The sequence below is a fragment of the Anomaloglossus baeobatrachus genome, chromosome 9 (genome assembly GCF_048569485.1).
Source record: "Anomaloglossus baeobatrachus isolate aAnoBae1 chromosome 9, aAnoBae1.hap1, whole genome shotgun sequence".
Lineage (NCBI taxonomy): Eukaryota > Metazoa > Chordata > Amphibia > Anura > Aromobatidae > Anomaloglossus > Anomaloglossus baeobatrachus.
Genome location: NC_134361.1, coordinates 34,734,551 through 34,759,127, shown reverse-complemented (window position 1 = coordinate 34,759,127; position 24,577 = coordinate 34,734,551). Strand labels below are relative to the sequence as shown.

General features: G+C 44.1%; 2 protein-coding genes across 2 annotated transcripts in view; one reads left to right on the top strand and one right to left on the bottom strand.

Moving 5' to 3' along the window:
* The window catches only part of LOC142251031 (uncharacterized), a 36,419-nt gene extending 12,887 nt beyond the window's left edge, over positions 1–23,532 (bottom strand). The window contains exons 1-2 of the mRNA XM_075323527.1: positions 23,466–23,532; positions 282–2,368 (exon numbers count right to left, since the gene is read on the bottom strand). Of these exons, the coding sequence (XP_075179642.1) occupies positions 282–2,320 (2,039 nt within the window). The 5' untranslated portion in view covers positions 2,321–2,368; positions 23,466–23,532. The remainder of the gene's footprint in view (positions 1–281; positions 2,369–23,465) is intronic.
* SPRED3 (sprouty related EVH1 domain containing 3) overlaps positions 16,657–24,577 on the top strand; it is a 32,256-nt gene continuing 24,335 nt past the window's right edge. The window contains exon 1 of the mRNA XM_075323528.1: positions 16,657–16,864. Coding sequence (XP_075179643.1) covers positions 16,854–16,864 — 11 coding nt within the window. The 5' untranslated portion in view covers positions 16,657–16,853. The remainder of the gene's footprint in view (positions 16,865–24,577) is intronic.

Below are 24,577 nucleotides of genomic sequence, written 5' to 3'. Positions count from 1 at the left end.
GGTGGATGTCCTCCTTCAGCTTTTGCACTAAACTGGTTGGATTTGTCATCCGGGGGGGGTGTATATGCTCGGAGGGAGGAGCTACACTTTTAGTGTAGTACTTTGTGTGTCCTCCGGAGGCAGAAGCTATACACCCATGGTCTGGGTCTCCCATGTCGGAACTATAAGAAAAAGAATTTACGGTAAGTAAACAAAATTCTCTTTTTTTTCAAACCCATAGAAAAAAACTTTCAGTGCAGCTTACAACTACTTTCAAATACTCCAATATACCAAGTACTCACCAGCGGACTACATTAGGTGGGAGCTTTCCAGGACGATGTCTACACGAGCATTTCATAGTGCAATGGTTATCCACATAAAAATCTTTCCACCTTCGGGATGGCTGATGTTTTGGCGCCTCGTCTGGATCATTCTCCACAATTATGGTATTATCTCTAATCTTTACACCGGTGGTCAGATCACTGGCTGATTTAGTTTCCGGAACCACAAGAGACGGATCTGGAATCTGGTGTTTGATATCTGGACATTCTGCCATCTCCTGAGGGACAGGAGGACATGAGTTGCCCAAGTTCAAGGCATTGCCATGTTCCTCAGCAGATTGTTCTGTAACATCAGACATGGGCATGAGTTGGGGTGCAGCAGGCTTAACCTCAGGTAGTTCCTCAGGTGCTGAAGATTTAATTATTCGGTCACTTTTTTCACATGTAACAACTGATGTATTACTTTCTTCTTGAGGTTTCTTCAGTAGAGTAGATTCTTGGGTTTGTGAGCTCGTGTCTTTTGGTTGGGCAGATCCAACAGCCTCACTCCTGACTGGTTCTTTGGGTTTACATGTAGCTGACATATTGCAAACCAGTTTACGATGACTACGTCTTGCAATCGGGTATGACTGATACACTTTATCTTTTTTATCAGGGTTGACATGTTCTTGAGCCTTCATAATTGAAGTGTTTTTGGAAACTGTCCATGTTGGTCTAGAACTTAGTGTATTTCTGGATGTAAAGCCTTGAGCTTTATCCATAGTCCATGAACTTTTAAACTGGAAATGATCCTTTGGATTGTGTTGTGGAGGAATCCATTGAAACCTCAGTTGTGCTTTGGTGAGATTGAAAGGTGGTGGTGATGACTCTGTCTGGTTCCAAGATTTTTGAATTTTCTTACTTTCTGTCGCTGCATTTTTGGAAATTACCCGAGCACGGTTTTGCCTTTGAATACTCAAAGATGCTGCTTTTGTTGTGGCTTTGTGGGTTGTGCTCTGATATCTAACAAGTTTGTCATTTTTATCCCTTTCTTGGGAGATTTTAGGACTTCTTTTGAGGGCATCTGCATATGAGAAACCCATAGACTTGACCTGTGTTTCTTCATCAGCTTTCGCTTGGACAGTGCAAAGCGACGGTTGGGGTATTCTTATCGAACTATCTTCAGTTGGACTTGTCTTTGTCATACAATGAGCTTCTGCTGCTTGTCGTGTAATTTTTTCAGCTTCTCCGTCTTGAAGACCAAGAGTGGTGATGGAGGGTTCTGTCCCAGAATGTCCTCTGGTATTTTTTAAGACTGAAGATATGAAGGCAAATAATGGAAGATCTGTTTGTTCGGTAGTTTGGCTTGTATCTAATGGAATGATATAGTTTGGTGGTTGAGGTACCTTGGTCAATGCTTCCAAGGCTGGAGAGCGGCTATGAGCCAAGAAACTGCCTTGATTGGTGGCACTTGTATCTGCAGCCTTTAGCATTTGGTTCTCTGTTGGGGACGCCCATGTTGTTTCCACTATTTCCAGTTGTTCTTGGTAGGATACACTAGATCCATCAGAACATGTTATTGGGCGTTTTGCCAAATGTGTATTTACAAAATTCATCTCCATAGGGTAGAGGGTACTATGGTTTCGAAATCTTCCAGTAGAAAGTTCCAACGCTGGTGGCCATTTAAACGTAGCATCTTTTATTATTGGACAATCTGCCATCCTATTTCTGCTATCTGCTTCTGTGCTGGGAATTGCAGACGTGAAAGATTTTTCACTATTCAAGGATGGAGGTGTTGACCATTGTAGCGATTCTGTGCTGACATTCAGATTTATGTTCCTTGGGACCGTCCACGAAGAATTCAAAATGGGTTCTATGTCTATATCTTCTACCATCGGTCCCCAAAACCGTCGTCTGTCCTCTACTGTTGGAGTCATCAAGCTCGTAAAGTAGGAATCATGGACAAGAGAAGACAGGTCACGTTGGGGTCCTTCAACGGTTCTTTCACGGTTTCTTTTATCCAGATTTTCATTTGCTATCTCGTATGATTGAAATTGCTTGGCACACTGTTCATTACCCATCTCCTTAACGCTCCATATATCCAGGCAAAATAACAATCGGATGAGAATCTGTAAAATATGTACAAACACACGTGATAATATATATTAGTGAATATCTCATGCTGTGTATCAAGGATGGAATTGAAGTGAACTCTCTGTCTCAAGCCAAAAACTAAAAGCTCAAACGTGGCTGGAGATTGGCCTTCCAAACCCCCTCGTGGCTTCATTTTTTCTACAAAGAAGTTCTACAATATGGGATTATGAGATCACAGGGGACATGGAGAGCACATTTTTTTTGGGGGGGAGGGGGTCAAGCTGCAATACTAGACCAGCCATAGCACAGTGGTGGTGTTGATTTTAGAAGAAAACAGGTAAGGCATACCCCTCCCCCCCCCAAAAAAAATTGTCACTCAATAACTTGTCATGTGGCCTTAAGCATCACTTCCAGCTGACAACAGTGTCTCCTGCTGGTCACAAGTGAAATTGTCTGCGGGGTCATAGCCTCCCACTCTACTTGAAGGGCGGCCTTCAAGTCCTTGAAGTTCAGAGTTACTGCCTCTACATGGCGACTCAGCTGATGCCATAGGTTTTCTATGGGATTCAGGTCTGGAGAAAGTGCAGCCACTCCATTTGAGGTTCCCCAGTCTCCAGCAGCTGTTCCCCAATGATGCGGCCTCAATGATCTGGACCATTGTCATCCATGAAGATAAGATTAGGCCGGTGTTGTTCATACGGAGGCACATTGACTGGATTTGTACCTCATAAAAAGACTGTATGAACGCCCATCACTCCATTCACAGCCGTCTCCTCACCAGCCAAGAAGAAGGTCAGGGGGGCCCCAGTCTGGATACACTAGGTTATGTCTTATATATACACAGTATATCATTTTTATAGAGGAGGGTCCCATGATAACAACTTGACAAAAATTGCAGCTGAATCAAAAATGGTTTTGGAGCGATTCAGTAATGGTAGAGGCCACTCCATAATTAGATTGATTCCAGAAATGTATGTAGGTAACATATACAAGGGGCTGCTGATAAGTCTTTGACTTTGTGGGGTTTTTTTGTTTCTATGGTAACGAATGTTACATCACATGAAAACCTTATGTATCTAATATGTTTTCAAAATTTTGTGTTTGTTGCTTATGGCAACAGTGTTCTATGCACGTGGGAAAACAACATGGCGAAGTCTAATGCGATATTCACAGCAACTGAGAGCAGAGGAGGGATAAAATTCTTGTTTCTGCAAGGAAAGTCCGCGAAGTATATTCATGGTGATATGTCGCAGACATTGGGGGATCAATGCCCTTCATATTCCACAGTTAAGAACTGCGTTGCCAAATTTAAATCGGGCCACTTCAGCACCAATGATGAGGAATGTCCTGGACCACCGAGAGTGGTTGTTCTTCCGGAGATCGTCGATGCTGTGCACAACCTCATACTGGAGAATCCACGAATTTCAGCTAATGCAATAGCAGACATCATGGGGATTTCCCGTGGACGTTTTTGTGTCATTACCCATGGACATTTGGACATGAGGAAGCAATCTGCAAAGTGGGTCTCCAAATGTCTGACAACAGATCAGAGAAGCAGCGAGTGACAACTTCCCGCTCCATTTGTCAGTGTTTCCAGACTGATAAGAACTTCCTGGATCGACTGATCACTGTGGATGAAACCTGGATTTATTTGTATGACCCTGAAATCAAGGAGCAGTCAAAAGAGTGGAGGCACAGTGGTTCTCCTCGTCCAAAGACGTTCAGGATGCAAAAATCAGCCACTAAGATGATGGCTTCTGTGTTCTGGGATAAGGAGGGCGTGCTGCTAGTGGACTACCTTCAAAAGGGTTCCACCATCAATGCAAGGTAATACATTGAACTTTTGGACCAATTGAAGGCAGCTCTGAAGGCCAAAAGGCGCGGCAAGCTGTGCAAAGGAATCTTGTTCCTGCAAGACAACGCCTCCGCTCACACTGCACAAGCCACCACGGCAAAACTGGCAGAACCGGGCTTCCAGCTGGTTGACCACCCACCTTATTCACCAGATCTAGCTCCCTCAGACTATCATCTGTTTCCAAACCTGATGAAACACCTCAAGTGTACCAAATTTAACACCATTTCTGATGCCATGGCTGCTACAGATGCCTGGCTTGAGGCACAATCAAAATTCTTCTTTTTGCTCGGCTTACAGAACTTGGAATAATGATGTAAGAAGTGTGTTGTCATCAGTGGAGAGTATGTGGAATAAATGGAAAGTTTCATCATCCTATTTAGTTTTATTCTGGGTAAAGCCAAAGACTTATCAGCAGTCCCTCGTATCATACAGCTTTCTTTTAAATTAAAAAAAAATACTAATTGAGCAGCATGTCTCGAGAACCTTTTTATTTTTGAATTTAATACACCTTAATTTTTTTTTATTCCTCCTTGAATGAAATATATATATATATATATATAATATATATAATATATATATATATATATATATATATATAAAATATGTAATTGCCTTATTCTGTCTGTCTTGCTCCAAAATTCTGTCGTTACCGTGACAAGCGTCTCATTGGCCGCTCGCCTCGCCCCCCCCCCCCTGCACGGATTGGCCGCTTGCCCAGGCTCCGACCCCCCCACAGATTGGCTTCTCGCCCCGGCCCCCTGCACGCATTGGCAACTCGGCCACGCCCCGCCCCCCTCACGCATTGCACGCTCGCTCTGGCCCCGCCCCCCGCACGCATTCCCCGAACCGACACGGAGCCCCGACTCCCAGGTGAGTGCTGTACCCCCGGGAGCCCACACCAGCGTACGCCGGCAACCCAGCCGACACATACCCTCGCATTGCTGGGGTTGCCGGCGTACGCTGGTGTGGGCTCCCGTGCGTGCGGGGGGCGGGGTACACTGGTAACCATGGTACACATCGGGTAATATTGTGTAGCAGCGTATGCCAGCTCCCTGCCCATTCAGATCGTTGGTCTCCCGCTGTCACACGCTGATGCGTGCTGCACAGCAGGAGACCAACAAGTGACCCAGCACTGTCTCTTAGACTCCTCACCCCCAGGACTACTACTCCTATTATCCTCCTCTCCCCCCAGGAATACTCCTCCTATTATCCTCCTCACCTCCAGGACTACTCCTCCTATTATACTCCTCTCTCCCCAGGACTACTCCTCCTATTATACTCCTCTCCCCCCAGGACTACTCCTCCTATTATACTCCTCTCTCCCCAGGACTACTCCTCCTATTATACTCCTCTCCCCCAGGACTACTCCTCCTATTATCCTCCTCTCCCCCAGGACTATTCCTCCTATTATCCTCCTCTCCCCCAGGACTACTCCTCCTATTATACTCCTCTCCCCCAGGACTACTCCTCCTATTATCCTCCTCTCCCCCCAGGACTCCTCCTCCTATTATCCTCCTTTCTCCCCAGGACTACTCCTCCTATTATACTCCTCACCTCCAGGACTACTCCTATTATACTCATCTCCCCCAGGACTACTCCTCCTATTATACTCCTCTCTCCCCAGGACTACTTCTCCTATTATCCTCCTCTCTCCCCAGGACTACTCCTCCTATTATCCTCCTCTCACCCCAGGACTACTCCTCCTATTATCCTCCTCTCCCCCCAGGACTACTCCTCCTATTATCCTCCTCTCCCCCCAGTACTACTCCTCCTATTATACTCCTCTCCCCAGGACTACTCCTCCTATTATCCTCCTCTCCCCCCAGGACTACTCCTCCTATTATCCTCCTCTCCCCCCAGTACTACTCCTCCTATTATACTCCTCTCTCCCCAGGACTACTCCTCCTATTATCCTCCTCTCCCTCCAGGACTACTCCTCCTTTTATACTCCTCTCTCCCCAGGACTACTCCTCCTATTATCCTCCTCTCCCCCCAGGACTACTCCTCCTATTATCCTCCTCTCCCCCCAGTACTACTCCTCCTATTATACTCCTCTCTCCCCAGGACTACTCCTCCTATTATCCTCCTCTCCCCCCAGGACTACTCCTCCTATTATCCTCCTCTCCCCCCAGTACTACTACTCCTATTATCCTCCTCTCCCCCCAGTACTACTCCTCCTATTATACTCCTCTCTCCCCAGGACTACTCCTATTATCCTCCTCTCCCCCCAGTACTACTCCTCCTATTATACTCCTCTCTCCCCAGGACTACTCCTCCTATTATCCTCCTCTCCCCCCAGGACTACTCCTATTATCCTCCTCTCCCCCCAGTACTACTCCTCCTATTATACTCCTCTCTCCCCAGGACTACTCCTCCTATTATCCTCCTCTCTCTCCAGGACTACTCCCCCTATTATCCTCCTCTCCCCCCAGGACTATTCCTACTATTAGACTCCACTCCTTCCAGGACTACTCCTCCTATTATACTCCTCCAACACACACACACACACACTGCACAAAACATACCTCCCCGCAAAACACACACACACCCACACAAACCATGCAACACATACAGCACCACACACACACACAATGCTGCAGACACACAGCGCTCTACAAACAACGCAACACACAAACACCGCTCTCTCTCCCCCCCCCCCCCCCAGACAACACCCAGAACATTTACAGCGCCTACACAAACACTGGCAACTACAGACAACATCTATATATATATATATCAAAAATCATACAGTAACTACACAATAAATTCTAGAATATCCGATGCGTTAGAATCGGGCCACCTTCTAGTATGTATATATATATATATATATATATATATATATATATATATATACACACACACTTAAAGTGGGTAAGGAAAGTATTCAGACCCCTTTACATTTTTCGCTCTCTTTTATTGCAGCCATTTGGTGAATTCATTTTTTTCTCATTAATGTGCACTCTGCCCCCATCCCCCATCTTGACAGAAAAAAGAACAAATGTAGACATTTTTGCACATTTATTAAACAAGAAAAATTGAAATATCAAATGGTCATAAGTATTCAGCCCCTTTGCTCAGACACTCATATTTAAGTCACATGCTGTCCATTTCCTTGTGCTCCTCCTTGAGATGGTTCTGCTCCTTCATTGGAGTCCAGTTGTGTGTAATTAAACTGATAGGACGTGATTTGGAAAGGCGCACACCTGTCTATATAAGACCTCACAGCTCACACTGCATGTCACATCAAATGAGAATCATGAGCTCAAAGGAACTGTCCAAAGAGCTCAGAGACAGAATTGTGGCAAGGCACAGATCTGGCCAAGGTTACAAAAGAATTTCTGCAGTACTCAAGGTTCCTAAGGGCACAGTGGCCTCCATAATCCTTAAATGGAAGACGTTTGGGACCACCAGAACTCTTCCTAGACCCGGCCGTCCAGCCAAACTGAGCAATTGTGGGAGAAGAGCCTTGATGAGAGAGGTAAAGAACCCCAAGATCACTATAGCTGAACTCCAGAGATGCAGTAGGGAGATGGGAGAAAGTTCCACAAAGTCAACTATCACTGCAGCCCTCCACCAGTTGGGCTTTTATGGTAGAGTGGCCTGATGGAAGCCTCTCCTCAGTGCAAGACATATGAAAGCCCACATAGAGTTTGCAAAAAAACACATAAAGAACTCCCAGACTATGAGAAATAAGATTCTCTGGTCTGATGAGATGAACATCATGTCTGCTCTCTATCTGAACCTTAACCTTTCTAAAACTGAACTTCTATTCCATCCGTCTTCTAAACATCTTAAACCTGACATCTCCCTCTAAACCCACAATAAGTCCTAGGCCGCAGGCCCGCTGTCTGGGTGTTATACTTGACACCGATCTCTCCTTTACCTCTCTTCAATCTCTTGCCCGCTCTTGTCGCTTGTACCTCAAGAACATCTCTAGAATCCGCCCCTTTCTCACAATGGAAACTACATAAACCCTCACCGTGGCCCTGATCCTCTCCCGCATTGACTACTGTAACTCTCTATTAATCAGTCTCCCCCTAACTAGACTTTCTTCTCTACAGTCCATCCTTAATGCAGCAGCCAGGGTCACCTATCTGGCTAACCGCTACTCGGATGCCTCTGCTCTGTGCCAGTCATTGCACTGGCTGCCCATATATCACAGGATCCAATTCAAATTGCTTGTTCTCACCCACAAAGCTCTCCACAGTGCAGCACCCCCTAAATCTCCATCCTCATCTCGGTCTATTACCCTACCCGTTCTCTACGCTCTGCAAATGACATTCGACTAACATCTACACTAATCTAAACCTCCCACTCCCAGCTCCGACTTCTCCCGAGCTGCACCAATCCTCTGGAATGCTCTACCCCAAGAAGCTAGGTCGAATCACAACTTACTCAGCTTCAGATGCTCCCTAAAAACACATCTTTTTAGGGCAGCCTATTACACTCCCTAGCTGAACTATATTCACATAGTCCCTCCATAACTTCTCAGAACATAATTCCGCGCTAAACCCCACCGCACCCAAAAGCATCTAAAATTTTGGCTGACTGGTTCAGGCATCCTTTACCTATCTCCATTTCTTTTAGATTCCTGGATTGTCATTGCAAATAAGCACTTGTACCTTGTCCCCCCCTTCTCACCTCACTGTAGATTTGTAAGTTCTCACGAGCAGGGTTGTCTCTTTTTTTCTCTAATTATTGTATTTTCTATAACTGTTTGTTGTTTGTATATTACCCTCCTGAATTGTAAAGCGCTGTGGAATATGTTGGCGCTATAAACATAAAGATTATTATTATTATAAGATAGAACTTCTTGGTGATAATTATAAGTGGTATGTGTGGACAAAACCAGGCACTGCTCATCAACAGCCCAATACAATCCCCACAGTGAAGCATGGTGGTGGCAGCATCATGCTATGGGGGGTGTTTTTTGACTGCAGGGACAGGACGATGGGTTTCAATTGAAGGAAAGATGAATGTGGCCAAGTACAGAGGTATCCTGGAAGAAAACTTCTACCAGAGTGCTCTGGACCTCAGACTTGGCCGAAGTTTCACCTTCCAACAAGACAATGACTCTAAGCTAAAATAACAAAGGAGCAGCTTCAGAACAACTCTGTGATCATTCCTGACAGGACCAGCCAGAGCCCTGACCTAAACCCAATTGAGCATCTCTGGAGAGACCTGAAAATGGTGTCCACCAACGTTCACCATCCAACCTGACGGAACTGGAAAGGGTCTGCCAGGAAGAATGGCCGAGGATCCCCAAATACAGGGGTGAAAAACTTGTTGCATCATTCCCAAGAAGACTCATGGCTGTACTAGCTCAAAAGGAGGCTTTTACTCAATACTGAGAAAAGGGTCTGAATACTTATGACCATGTGATATTTCACGTTTTCTCATTTAATAAATTCTGTCAAGTTTTTTTTCTGTCAAGATGGGGTGAAGAGTGCACATTAATGAGAAAAAAATATAAACTTTTTTGAATTTACCAAATGGCTGCAATGAAACAAAGAGTGAAAAATTTAAAGGGGTCTGAATACTTTCTGTACCCACTGTATGCATACAGTATATAATATGGAGAATGTCAATTTGGTTTAAGGAGATTTATAGGTCATGCAATGGACTGCTGGGAATATGAAGATGAAAATAGCCTCTTCAGAGAGGAAGAGGACAGGACGTAGTGCCACTTATTGGAAGGAGAAATCCTAAACGTCAATATGGACCCTTTAAAGGGAATCTGTCACTAGGTTTTTGCTCCCCCATCTAAGAGCATTATAATGTAGAGACAGAGACCCTGATTCCAGCGATGTGTCACTTACCGTGCTGTTTGCTGTCATTTTGATAAAATCAATGTTTTCTCTGCTAAAGATCTAGCAGTTATACAAAGTTCATAAATATGCTGGACTACCTGCAGCACGCCACGTAGTCCAATCTACTGCTGATTAATTAGTGATTTTATCAAAACAACACTGAGCAGCCCATTAAGTGACACATCACTGGAATCAGGATCTCTGCCCCTACATTACGCCACTCTCAGATTAGGTGGCAAAAACCTGGTGACAGATTCTCTTTAAAGGGCCTTGCCACATGACTTAGGATAAGATGCCAAAGCAGAAAGTACATTTGCAGACACATGTTTCCTTTCATCAGGGAAAAGCTGGACTGATCTCAGGAAAGTGAATGGTGGGTTCCTGGATATATATAATATAGACATACTGTATAGTGCACACAAGGGCCCAGTATTCTCAATATCAATACTCTGGTTATTAAAGAAACAACCATTGCTAGATCTCTGTGATAATGGGTGTGACTTTCTACACCGTACATTTCCTTTACGTTAAAATTCTAGTGGAACCAACAAGTAACTTTGCCTTTCATAAGGAATTTACACTGGAGATCAAATTTAGAGGACAATGTATAATCGCTTGGTTTTTTCAGAAATAATGTAATCTCCATTGATGAACATGTGAAGGTTTTGTGTAAGGGGTGCACCATGCCACTAGAAGAGGGTTTTACAAAAGATCCAAAGTTTATCAACATAAAACCTTTATTTTGCCCAAAACATGATGATGATAATTAGAGAACAGCAATAACTGTAGCACAGAGAAAGTTTATCAGTAAATTTTCTGCAGGTAAGAACAGTCACATGACTTCAGCCCATCTGCGGCCACAGGACATCACTAGTCTCTCACACTGCTCTGGTGGGATTTTGGTCCACTCTTCTTCCAGTCTCTTCCACAGTTATTTGACTGTTGTGGGTATCTTGGCCATAACTTTGTCACCAAGGATATTCCAGAGGTTTTCTATTGGGTTTAGATCAGGACTCTTTTCAATGTTTTCTTTGTTTCTAGGTACTGCTTTCCCCATTTTGCTGTGTGACGGGGGGCATTGTTGTGCATGAAAATTGCTGGCTGCTTGAGTGATACAAGTAAGGAGCCACGTGTTGTGAAGAAGGTTCTGATCCACACTTGCATTCACTCTGCCATGTAGCTGTATGAGAGGTCCAACTCCTGCTGCAGAAAACATTCCCCAAACCATGACACTTCCTCCACCGCCTGTCACTGACGTCTTAACATACTTTGGGTTCAGTCCCCAGTTTGACGATGAACATAATATTTCCCATGAGACCCATATAAATTTAACTTGCTTTCATCACGAAACTGACCTGTGGACCACTTCTCCGCTGTCCACACAAAATGCTTCTCACCAAAGGCGAGTGTAGCCTTGTGATTCTTTCTGCTAATGAGAGGTTTGGTCACTGCAGAGTTGGCTTTCAGTCCAAATGCTCTTAAACGTCATGACACTGTATGACGAGACAGATCTTTACCCTGTTCAGTGCTGAACTGCTGAGCAATTTCAGCTGCAGTGTTTAAACAATTACCCATGGAGATTCTCCGCATTATCCTGTCCTCTCTTGCATTTGTCTTTCGAGGCGACCAGCCTTCTTGGAGGACTTGAAAGAGTTTGTGATGTTGTAAAAGAGCAATATTCTCCAAATCACAGACTTGGAATGACCAACTTCTCTTGCTATGGCTGATAGGGTCACCCCTTTGGCCTTCATCTGGACAACCTGCTGCCGGAGGGTTTCAGTCACTTTGCCACACCCATTTTGCAAAGTCAGTGCAAACTGGAAAATTAGGCTGCCAGTTAGATAGGGTTTGTCAGGTAATTAAGGAAATTAGCACCAGGTGCCAGATTAACACCAATAACTTGCAGGGATCTGAAAGTGTTCTCTAATTCTAATTTTGATCAGTGTTCTTTTACATTTATCTCATTTACATTTTTATTTGCTTTACAATAAATTCAATTGATCAAATAAGCTCAAAATACTGCAAGTTTCCTTTGGTTACGATATAATCACAGAGGACGACACAATGACCGCAACATTTAGGAAATTGTGTGTTCTCTAATTTTGATCTCCAGTGTAGATACAGGAATGGCACAAATCAACCATTTGGAGACCTAAAGGTGGACCCTGTTATAAACGTCTATGCCGCAAACAATTTATGTGACAGTGTAGCCCTTTACATCAAAGGTACGTTGCTACCTTTATTTCAAATCTGTTTTATTATTAAGTTTATAAATCAAGCATACATCTTGAACATTTATAAAGATTATAAAACATAAACAGTGATCTCTCAGTTTCGGAATGACAAAAATAACATCACATTGTAGATTTCATTGGAACTCTATAAGCTATCCTTATGCTAACACTCCATGACAAACCATACACTAGAAATCAGAGTTCCAGCTAAACATGTGTTCCTGATAATTGACAAGACCACTCTCAGCATAAAACAATCCCCTTTTAAGTTATTGAATAAACATTTAAGAAAAAGTAGAAAACTAGAAAAAAAAAAAGAACAGATATAAGCTTAGAAAAGAAGGAATCAAATAGAGTGAAGAAAGTAGGGTAAAGAGGGGGTGGGGGAAAAAAGTGTGTGGGGAGAGGGGAAGACAAGGTATGTCACCATTTCTCATCCCAAATAACCTGCCAGACTCACCGTGAACTCAGGAGACTCCATGAACGTAATCCACGGTTCCCACACTGTGATAAATTTTTCCGTGAGCCCATTAAGTTCAGCTGTGAGTTCCTCCATTCTCTGGAGGTTTGCCATCTCCTCTACCCAGTCAGCTAACGTGGGGCATCTAGTCTGTTTCCAGTATCTGGGAATAATTATACGGGCTGCCGCTAAACAAAATCGCAGCAGGTCCCTCTTTTGTGACTTGAATGAACCTGGGAGGATAGAGAGGAGGGCCACCTGGGGAGATCTCTCCACCTCACCCCCACTCATCTTTTTATACAGAGAAAACACTGAGTCCCAGAATGGTTGCAATTTAGCACAGCTCCACCATATATGTAACATAGACCCTTTTTCTGTACCACATCTCCAGCACATGTCGGACACTGAGGGAAAGATAGCATGCAATTTGGTCGGGTATTGGTACCACCTTGTGAGAATTTTATAGTTTTTCTCTTGGGCGGCACAAGCCAGAGAAAGTTTGTGGGTCCACAGAAACGCCCTGCTCCATCTGTCCTCCGAAATGTCCTCTCCCAGTTCCTCTCCCCATCTATAGACAAATTTGGGTTTGTCCGACATGTCTCTCTGGTTCAGCATTTTATAAATAAGAGAGATGACATGCCCAGGTGACGAACCCTGCAAGAACAATTTCTCAAATGGAGTAGGGGGGGTCCTCAACTTCCTCTCCCTGTCCTGGTTGGATAGAAACGATTTCAGCTGCATATATTCTATCCAGGAAACCTCTCTCCCTGTGGCCCGTAGAGATGCATAAGGGGGCAGGGTATTTCCCTGGAGCACATGAAAAAAACGAGTTTCCTCCACCCGAGCATATCCCAGAAATTTATTGGAATGAAGCCCCGGAGGGAACTCCTGGTTGCCAAAGAGGGGGGTAAGTGGACCCCTCCCCTGTGAGAGAGAACCCCTCTTAACCTCACCGTCCCACGTCCCCATCACTGTCCAGATAAACTCCATTCCCTTCTCTATCTGTGACCTACTCTCCTTTCCCATCCAGGAGAGGAAGTGCAAAGGGACTCCCAATCCGTCCTGTTCGATCGCGACCCATTGTTTCGAGTTCGTTGCTACCTTTATGATACCAAAGCGATGTTCCAGCAGCGAGAGCACTTACAGCTCCTCAGCCTCGGGCTGTACTACCTGCCTTCTATCGGAGCCCATGACCTGTCCATCATCCAGGGGACGGGAGCTCTGCAGAATATACAGTGTGAGGCTGAGGAGCTGTAAGTGCATCGTCATACCCCATTGCACTTCTGGACACATATATACAACACTTCAAAATGCGATCTACAGGGTCATAAAGGGATCAATTTGATTGTCTTTTAAAGCTGCCATGCTTGGTACTCGTAACTAGTGATGAGCGGGCACTACCATGCTCGGGTGCTCAGTACTGGTAACTAGTGATGAGCGGGCACTACCATGCTCGGGTGCTCGGTACTCGTAACTAGTGATGAGCGGGCACTACCATGCTCGGGTGCTCAGTACTCGTAACTAGTGATGAGCGGGCACTACCATGCTCGGGTGCTCAGTACTCGTAACTAGTGATGAGCGGGCACTACCATGCTCAGTACTCGTCTAGTGATGAGCGAGCACTACCATGCTCAGTACTCGTCTAGTGATGAGCGGGCACTACCATGCTCAGTACTCATAACTAGTGATGAGCGGGTGCGATTCGTGTATCAAGTATAATAGAAGTCAATGGGAAACTCAAGCATTTTTTGGGTAGTTCTTCTGGAAAAATGCTGAGTACTGAGCACCCGAGCATGGTAGTGCCCGCTCATCACTAGTTATGAGTACCGAGCACCCGAGCATGGTAGTGCCCACTCATCACTAGTTACGAGTACTGAGCACCCGAGCATGGTAGTGTCCACTCATCACTAGTTACGAGTACTGAGCAACTGAGCATGGTAGTGCCCGCTCATCACTAGTTACGAGTACAGAGCACCTGAGCATGGTAGTGCCCGCTCATCACTAGTTACGAGTACTGAGCACCCGAGCATGGTAGTGCCCGCTCATCACTAGTTACGAGTACCGAGCACCCGAGCATGATAGTGCCCGCTCATCACTAGTTACGAGTACTGAACACCTGAGCATGGTAGTGCCCGCTCATCACTAGTTACGAGTACTGAGCACCCGAACATGATAGTGCCCGCTCATCACTAGTTACGAGTACCGAGCACCCGAGCATGGTAGTGCCCGCTCATCACTAGTTACGAGTACTGAACACCTGAGCATGGTAGTGCCCGCTCATCACTAGTTACGAGTACTGAGCACCCGAGCATGGCAGTGCCCGCTCATCACTAGTTACGAGTACCGAGCACCTGAGCATGGTAGTGCCCGCTCATCACTAGTTACAAGTACTGAGCACCCGAGCATGGTAGTGCCCGCTCATCACTAGTTACGAGTACTGAGCACCCGAGCATGGTAGGGCCCGCTCATCACTAGTTACAAGTACTGAGCACCCGAGCATGGTAGTGCCCGCTCATCACTAGTTACGAGTACTGAGCACCCGAGCATGGTAGTGCCCGCTCATCACTAGTTACAAGTACTGAGCACCCGAGCATGGTAGTGCCCGCTCATCACTAGTTACGAGTACTGAGCACCCGAGCATGGTAGTGCCCGCTCATCACTAGTTACAAGTACTGAGCACCCGAGCATGGTAGTGCCCGCTCATCACTAGTTACGAGTACTGAGCACCCGAGCATGGTAGGGCCCGCTCATCACTAGTTACGAGTACTGAGCACCCGAGCATGGCAGTGCTCACTCATCACTAGTTACGAGTACTGAACACCTGAGCATGGTAGTGCCCGCTCATCACTAGTTACAAGTACTGAGCACCCGAGCATGGTAGTGCCCGCTCATCACTAGTTACGAGTACCGAGCACCCGAGCATGGTAGTGCCTGCTCATCACTAGTTACGAGTACTGAACACCTGAGCATGGTAGTGCCCGCTCATCACTAGTTACAAGTACTGAGCACCCGAGCATAGTAGTGCCCGCTCATCACTAGTTACGAGTACCGAGCACCCGAGCATGGTAGTGCCCGCTCATCACTAGTTACGAGTACTGAGCACCCGAGCATGGTAGTGCCCGCTCATCACTAGTTAAGAGTACCGAGCACCCGAGCATGGTAGTGCCCGCTCATCACTAGTTACGAGTACAGAGCACCTGAGCATGGTAGTGCCCGCTCATCACTAGTTACGAGTACCGAGCACCTGAGCATGGTAGTGCCCGCTCATCACTAGTAGCAACCAATCGACTTTGTATGCTCATTTATCAATGCCCCTATTGTAAACAATAGCTGTAACCTGATAGATTGCTATAATTTATGCTCCAGTTTTAGTAAATCTCCTTCATGTAACAGGTGCATTTTTTGTAAAAGTCTATATATTAAATGAATTTCCATAGAGTTGGTTGGAAATACGAACTGACCCCACCATAATGTAATCCTGCAGTACCTGGTCACATCCTCTGGAGGGCAGTGTGCGCATTATACCCCCTGATGAAGAAGACACCAGGCTGCAGGAGTCTTCTCTGCAGCATTGTAGCAGTGTTTCTGGCTGTGATCTTGTAGCACGATATGGAGGGTTACATTGTCTGCCCTGGCTGTGTAATAATCCAGAAATCTGCCCTGCTGCAGCCTCATCATGTATGTTATCATAGAGAAACAGGTGCATGTGTATGCCTGGCCAGCACTAGGACCATGAAGCTGCCTCCCATCCCGAGCCCCCCCTTCCTTCTCTGCCTCCTGCACCCCCCATTCCCTGTAGCCCCCCACTGCCTCCCGGGCCCCTGCTCTGCATCCCCGGCCCTGGGAGCTGCCAGGCCCCGCTGCTCATCAGCACAGCTCAGCCTCCAGGTGCAGCACAACACAGACACAGCCCAGGAGGCAGAGAGGAGGGGGAGGAGGAGGAGGGATGGGGGTGATATGAGATGTTGTTACCTGGAAGATGGCTGCTCCTCCAACAGCCACATCATGATGCCCAGGGAAAAATGGAGAGAAAAAAGCAGGGGAGATGAACAATAAACCCTTGTGCCAGGAATTTGCATTTCTCCACCATACACATTACACTGGCAAGACAGGAGCCCAGGATCACACAGGAGACATCCATCCCTGGATTCCCCATCAGCTATGGACAGAGAGTGAGTGCTGCCTTTTTCTATCATTGCACCCTATGCCTGACAACCCCAGGTGCCCCCCCATATGCCCCAATATCCCCCCATCCTGTGGCACCCTGGCTCCCCTGCCATTCTGCATGACTGCTCTAACAATCTGGCAGATTCCTCTTTATTCTGCATCATTTCCTGCAATAGCTGGGGCTTGTGTGTGTGCACTGGGGGCAGCATAGGGGGGTGCAGGGGGGGCACTGCCAGCTCTTGTGTTATTTTATGCTGCCATTCAAGGTGGGGAAGAGGAAGGGGCAGATTTTTGTGAATCAACCCTATTTGCATCTGGATTCATTCATAAAAAAAGGGCTGTGATCAGTTTGAGGAACCATGATAGCTGCTTCCCCTCCCTCCCCACCCTCCTCCTCCTCCTCACCCCCCTCCTCCTCCTCCTTGGTGTATGTGTGTGAGTGTGAGTGTGAGTGTGTGTACTGTGAGTGTGTGGATGTGATGGCCAGGCCAGGGCCAGCACACAGCTCTGCAGCTCACAGACAGGGTTTTAGGAACCCTTGTCACACTCTCACCTGCAAGCACAAAGAACCTCTGGTCATGTGACCAGCCATTCACAAAAATTCTCCATTCAGAGATGCTTCATGTTACCATGCACAGGGGGGGCTCTGCTGTGCTGCCCCTAGATGATGCCAGGGGCTCCCATCTTGCAAATGGACATCCCCTCCCCCCAAATAAAGAAAATGATCTGATTTTATTACATGGCAGGAAGGATCATTTCAGGCTGATACAATGTATCCTCTCTATTTAACCCTATCACTGCTGAACACGCATAAAAAAGGACAGGTATTGCAGCAGCTCTTGTCCTCTGCTCCCCATTGCTGTGCAAGGTGTGGGCAGCACCCCTTTTTTATTTCTTTTATTATTTTAATTTGATTTTTTTTATTTTTTTGCTAATACCTGTATGGTTTATATCTAATTATATATCATGGTGTTCTTATTGCATTGTTAGATATATGCTGGAAAATATCAGATATCCTCCCCCTAAGAGCCTGGGTGCAATATCAAGGGTGATTCATGCAGGAAGTTACATTTTACAGATGATTTATTTATAATCCTGGTGGAATATAGCATCAGTCGTGTATCCAGATATTATGGGTATAAGAGGAGTTTAAGGGTTACCACAGAAACACAGATACTGTATACGTGTGTACGTGTGCATATATATATATGCATACTGTATATTTAACACAGATAATCTATATGTGTGCGTGTATATATATATATATATATATATATATATATATATATACATACTGTATTTAACACAGATCTATATATGTGTGCGTATATATATATATTTATATATATATATATACATACTGTATATTTAACACACAGATAATCTATATATGTGTGCGTATATATATATATATATATATATATATATATTCTGTATATTTAACACATAGATAAGGTATATATGTATGCGTATATATACATACTGTATATTTAATACTGATAATCTATATATGTGTGCGTATATATATACATACTGTATATATAACACATAGATACTGTATGTGTGTGTGCATATATATATATATATATATACATACTGTATATGTAACACACAGATAATCTGTGTATATATATCATACTGTATATATAACACGTAGATACTGTATATGTGTGTGCGTGGATACATATACACAATGTATATTTAACAGAGATACTGTATATGTGTGTATATGTCTACATACCTATATACATACCTATATTTAACACATCGATAATGTCTTTGTATATGTGTATATTTATATATACATACACATATACATTATTTACGTGTTAAATATAGGTATAGGTATATATATATGCTGTATATATGCTGTATATTTAACACCGATAATGTATATGTGTGCTCGTATAAGTCTATATATATTTAACACATAGATTGTATATGTGTGTGTGTATGTATGTATGTATGTATGTATGTATGTATGTATATATATATATATATATATATATATATATATATATATATATATATACACACACACGGTATATTTAACACATAGATGATGTATACCGTATACGTACATACATAGATGCATATACACAGACAGTTTTTGATATATTTATCATGTCTGTTAGTCACTATATATATATATATATATATATATATATATATATATATATATATATATAAATCATTATTATATTATTTTATTATAATTATTATTATGTTTATTTTTACTATTTATTTCTGTATTATTATAGTTTATTTTATTTTTTGAGGAAGACACAATAGTCATAGGTATTAGTGACGGTTCGTTTGCAGCCCAGCTCCCCCCCTCCCCTCGACAAAGAAAAAAAGAACCAAAGCAATAGGGGCGTCTATATTATTTGCAATGGAAGCAAGCAGAGCCGTCATCAATCTATAGCTATAAAATATAAATTATGGAATGATTTGCTCCATTTTGTTTTGGAGAATGATAGTGTAAGTGGCCCTATGGTAATAGTGTTGGTAACCCCTGCTATCAGTTGCATGCCTTGTGGGAGATAAGCTGCCATCTGACGTTTCGAACCATTGAGATAAACACCAGTCCTCGGCCGAGCAAAGTGTTAATGTTATGGTGGCATCGGGAGAAATAGCTGTTGATGAAAGCAGTGTTCCACCAACGGCGGCTGTATGTGCGGCCGGCATCAGTGTCATTATGTAGTTATCGGTCAATTGCACAAAAATAAACAACTGATGAATAAATGGGCACACCATTGGGATTGTTGCCTCTTTTTAGTTGATGTTTACGTTGTGACTTGGGTTCTGTTCTATATATTTGACTTCCAAACAGTAGAACCCATTTTCTGGCAATTCAGTACGGTCATTACATTTCCATCACATTTAAAGGGGTTTTCCAGACTCGAGCTACATCTCTGAACTGTAGATTTTTGCAAATCACGACAGTGAGCATCGTGCACACTGTCAGGATACTCCTCAATTGCTATTTCGAGCAGGCGCCCACATGCTGACTAGATTCTCATCCTTTTCTTTCAATGATCTGTCCATGATGATTTCCAAATCTGTAATCACATAGAGTGATTGCAGAAATTTAGCTCAAGCCCCAAAAACCCCTTTAAATGTGGTTTAGTGAGAGGGTTCCCGGCGATCACATGTGATTACCAGGCTACCAGGGCAATTGTAATAAATGCATTTCTTATACATCTTTTAATATAAGAGGCTGCTGAAATGGTGCTGGCCATCTATTAATATGTCCAGTCATACCTCTATATCACATGTACAATCACATCTTAACTCTCCTGGAACATCTGATATGCTCCAAAAAGGGGGAGACATCAACGTCTTCCATAAGAGTTGGTAAGTCTCACTGATGCCACAGAAACCTCCTACAAGACAGCGCCCTTCAGAGGCAGCAATGGGGTGTGGATTCAAAAGGGGATGTGGCCTATGAAAAAGGGACAAAAAAAATCTATTTCTCTGAAAAACAATTTAGAGAAGTTGTCAAGTATGGGGAAGAAAAGGTGGAAGGAAGAGAGAAAGGAGGGGAGGAAGAAAGGAGGATGGAAGGGAGGAAGGAAGTGAGGAAGAAAAGAAGGAAGGGAGAAAGGGAGGAAGGAGGGGAGGAAGAAAGGAGGATGGAAGGGAGGAAGGAAGTGAGGAAGAAAAGAAGGAAGGGAGAAAGGGAGGAAGGAGGGGAGGAAGAAAGAAGGATGGAAGGGTGAAAGGGAGGGAGGAAGAAAGGAAGGAAAGGAGGAAGGAAGGGAGAAAGGAGGGGAGGAAGAAAGGGAGGCAGGAAGAAAGGAAATGAGGATGGAAGGGAGGGAGGAGGGAAGGGAGGAAGGAACGAAGCAAGGGAGGATGGAAGGGAGAAAGGAAGGAAGCAAGGGAGAAAGGAAGAAAGGGAGGATGGAAGGGAGAAAGGAGGGGAGTAAGAAAGGGAGGGAGAAAGAAAGGAAATGAGGAGGGAAGGGAGGAAGGAAGGGAAAAAGAGAGAATGGCAGGGAGGAAGGAAGGAAGGAAGCAAGGGAGGATGGAAGGGAGAAAGGAGGGGAGAAAGAAAGGAAGGGAGAAAGAAAGGAAATGAGGATGGAAGGGAGGAAGGAGGGAAGGGAGGAAGGAAGGAAGGGAAAAAGGGAGGATGGAAGGGAGAAAGGAAGGAAGCAAGGCAGAAAGGAAGAAAGGGAGGATGGAAGGGAGAAAGGAGGGGAGGAAGAAAGGGAGGGAGAAAGAAAGGAAATGAGGAAGGAGGGAAGGGAGGAAGGAAGGGAAAAAGGGAGGATGGGAGAAAGGAAGGAAGCAAGGGAGAAAGGAAGAAAAGGCGGTAGGAAGGGAGAAAGGAGGGGAGGAAGAAAGGGAGGGAGAAAGAAAGGAAAGGAGGATGGAATGGAGAATGGAAGGAATGGAGAAAGGGAGGATGGAAGGGAGAAAGGAAGAAAGGGAGGATGGAAGGGAGAAAGGAAGGGAATAACGAAGGAAGGAAGCAAGCAAGGGAGAAAGGAAGGGAAAAAAGGAAGGAAGGGAGAAAGGAAGGGAAAAAGAAAGGAAGGGAGGAAAGAAGGAAGCAAGGGAGGAAAGCAGGGAGAAAGGAAGGAAGGGAGAAATGGATAAAGGACGGAAGGGAGAAAGGGAGGATGTACGGGAGAAGGGAAGGAAGGGAGAGAAAGGGAGGAAGGAAGGGGGACAAAGGGAGGAAGGGACAAAGGAAGGGAGAAAGGAAAGAAGCAAGGGAGAAAGGAAGAGGGAAAAAATGGAAGGAGAGACAGGGTGAAAGGAAGGGGAGAGAGGAAGGAAGGGAGAAAGAAAGGGAGGAAGGAAAGGAGGAAGGAAGAAAGGGAGGATGGAAAGGAGAAAGGAAGGGAGAGAAAGTGTGGAAGGAAGGGGGAGAAAGGGAGGAAGGAAGGGAGAAAGGAATGAAGGGTGAGATGAAGGGTAGAAAAAAGGACATAAGGAAGGGAGAAAGAAAAGGAGAAATGAAGGTAGGAAGACAGGAAGGAGGGAAGGGAGAAACTAAGGAAGAAAGGGAGGAAAGGAGGAAGATTGATTTTGATTTCAACATACCCTGCCCTACTGTATATTACCATGGATAATAAGCTTGTGCTAGATGTGACTTATTGCACTCTGTCCATTTAAAAAAAAAAAAAAAAGAAAGAAAATAATAATAATTCTTAGGGAAATGGGAGCTATAGATGTCAGAACTAAATTGTACTACCTTAAAGCAATGTTGGATGATTAACCGTTTTTGGCAAATGTCATCACTTGACATTGACCGCGCTGTACAATGACTTCAACCGGATAGAACATATTTTTTCCTAATAACTTCACCCCTTATTCGTATCTGATGAAGAATACACACTCTTTTAGTCATTCCATAACAATCATTCAACAGATTGTCAAAACTCATAGTCCATTAATGACTGATCAACCAAAGTACTAGAGGGTCCTCTTGTTGACCCAGTCTCTATAATAGTGGCCTCTAGAGGTCCAGCCGAAGACGACGCCAATTGGAGGTGAAATTAGTATCAATCACCTGCCATTCAGGTCTTTTTTTTTAGGTTAATTAAAAAAAATCTATTAAATTATGTTGTTGATGGCATATCCTGATAAAAATATAGATGGCGGGAAAATTTGGAGGAGGTGCATGTGTTCTATAGAGCTGGAGGGTGGATGCCTCCATTTCCATTGGTGAGCCTAAGCCTTTGTGGTTCTTCCAGTTCTCAGTGAGTTAGCTTTGCCCCTAGTTTTTGTAGGTTTACATTAACTCTCTCCACTAACAAGTCCACCCTTTCTCGAAGAGTTTGGCTTAAGATTGTTAAGGGGAATTTGCTAAATTCAACATGGTGTGTTAATCAGGCATATCATTAATGTCAAACTGGAGGAACCAATTTTCAAATTATCAAGATCCCAGTCCCTGAATTAATTGGAAACTGCTTATCCATGACCCCTGTCTGCCGAAATCAATTGATATGTCAGTACGTTTACCCATAGGCCTCCAAAATTTACATTAATTTTAGTAAGGTGGGTCTACATATATAGGAAGACTCTCGTGGTGATGGAGAGCAACATGGCTTGATAGCTACCAAAATGTTCTTTTCCATCCTCAGCTGCCGGCACAGTGGCAATTTCAGTAGGTGAGACATAAAAGAGAGGTTGCTAGGAATCTACTGCCTAACGGCTTATACAGGATTGTCAGACAATGCCTCCCTAACAACCAGTTTTTCTCAGGTTACTCGGATCTTAAGCTCAAGATTGAACTGTGACTGACTTAAAGCAGAGATGGAAGCTGGAGACACACAAAAAAAATCCTAAAGAGGTTCTTTGGGTATCACCTATCCCAATATCAGATTGGTGGGGATCCAATATCCGGCATCTCCACCGATTAGGTGCTTGCAGCTCTGGTGGCAGCCGGATGTAAGCCATTAACTGAGCAGCACTGTGTAGGTCCATTCAATATGTAGCAGCCACTGCCAGGTCCTTCACCTTGTGTTCCACCACCCTAGTGGTCACAATGGTCCTCTATAGCGCCAGCTATAGGTGCCTTAACAATCCTAGCCAAAGGAGTCCTAGTTTAAGCCACAGTTGTTCCCCTGAAACCCCGTTTTCTCCTACCTCTTAGTCTGGATTTTCCTTTATCTGATCGGTGTTGCCTACACATGCAAGCCAGGCTAAGCAACTGTTGGTGCAGGCGCCAACGTCAGTTACTCTAATAGCACCAGGAGGTGGTTGCGACCAGTAGGTCGCTAAGACTGTGCTCATATGTAAAAAATATATAATAATGCAGAAAAAGCAGTCATCATTTCTTATCCAGTGGACAATTAGGAGTCTATGGTCCTAGTTTGTATTTATGAAATGTGAAACACAGCTTTCAAGGGAACCTGTCAGGTCCACCATGTCCCACAAAATCACTAGCATTTGTCTATTCTTTTATAAACATCCTGCCATTAAATTATGAAAGCACAGATTTTACTTAATCTTTTCTCACAAAACTATATATCAATCTATTCAGCTCTGTAAATGATGGCTGCAGATTGTGCAGCATTTTCTTATTGACGGGTTCTCTATATTTTTATATCCTGGAAAGCCCCTTTAAGTGATTGACAAGCTGTAGATCCCTATTCGTAACATTAACACTGAAGATTAATTTTGTAGAATCAATTTCCAGGAGTTTTTCAAAAACATATGCAATTAAGTAAAAAAAAAACCAAAAAACAATTTATGTTGTATATTTTTGTAGTGACTGGCCAATGCTTATATAAGTTGGTTTGACCCTGTCTGATCCTTTTTTTCCCCTATAAGTTGGTTTCACCATGTCTTATCCTTTTTTCTCCCATAAGTTGCTTTAACCCTGTCTGATCCTTTTTTTTCCCCCTATAAATTTGTTTGACCCTATCTTATCCATTTTCCCCTATAAGTTGGTTTGACCATGGCTGATCCTTTTTTACCCTATAAGTTGGTTTGACCCTGTCTGATCCTTATTTCTCCCATAAGTTGGTTTCACCCTGCCTGATCCTTTTTTCCCCCTATAAGTTGGTTTCACCCTGTCTGATCTATTTTTCTCCCATAAGTTGGTTTCACCCTGTCTTATCCATTTTTCTCCTATAAGTTGGTTTCACCCTGTCTGATCCTTATTTCTCCTATAAGTTGGTTTGACCCTGTCTGATCCTTATTTCTCCCATAAGTTGGTTTGACCCTGTCTGATCCTTTTTATTCCCCTATAAGTT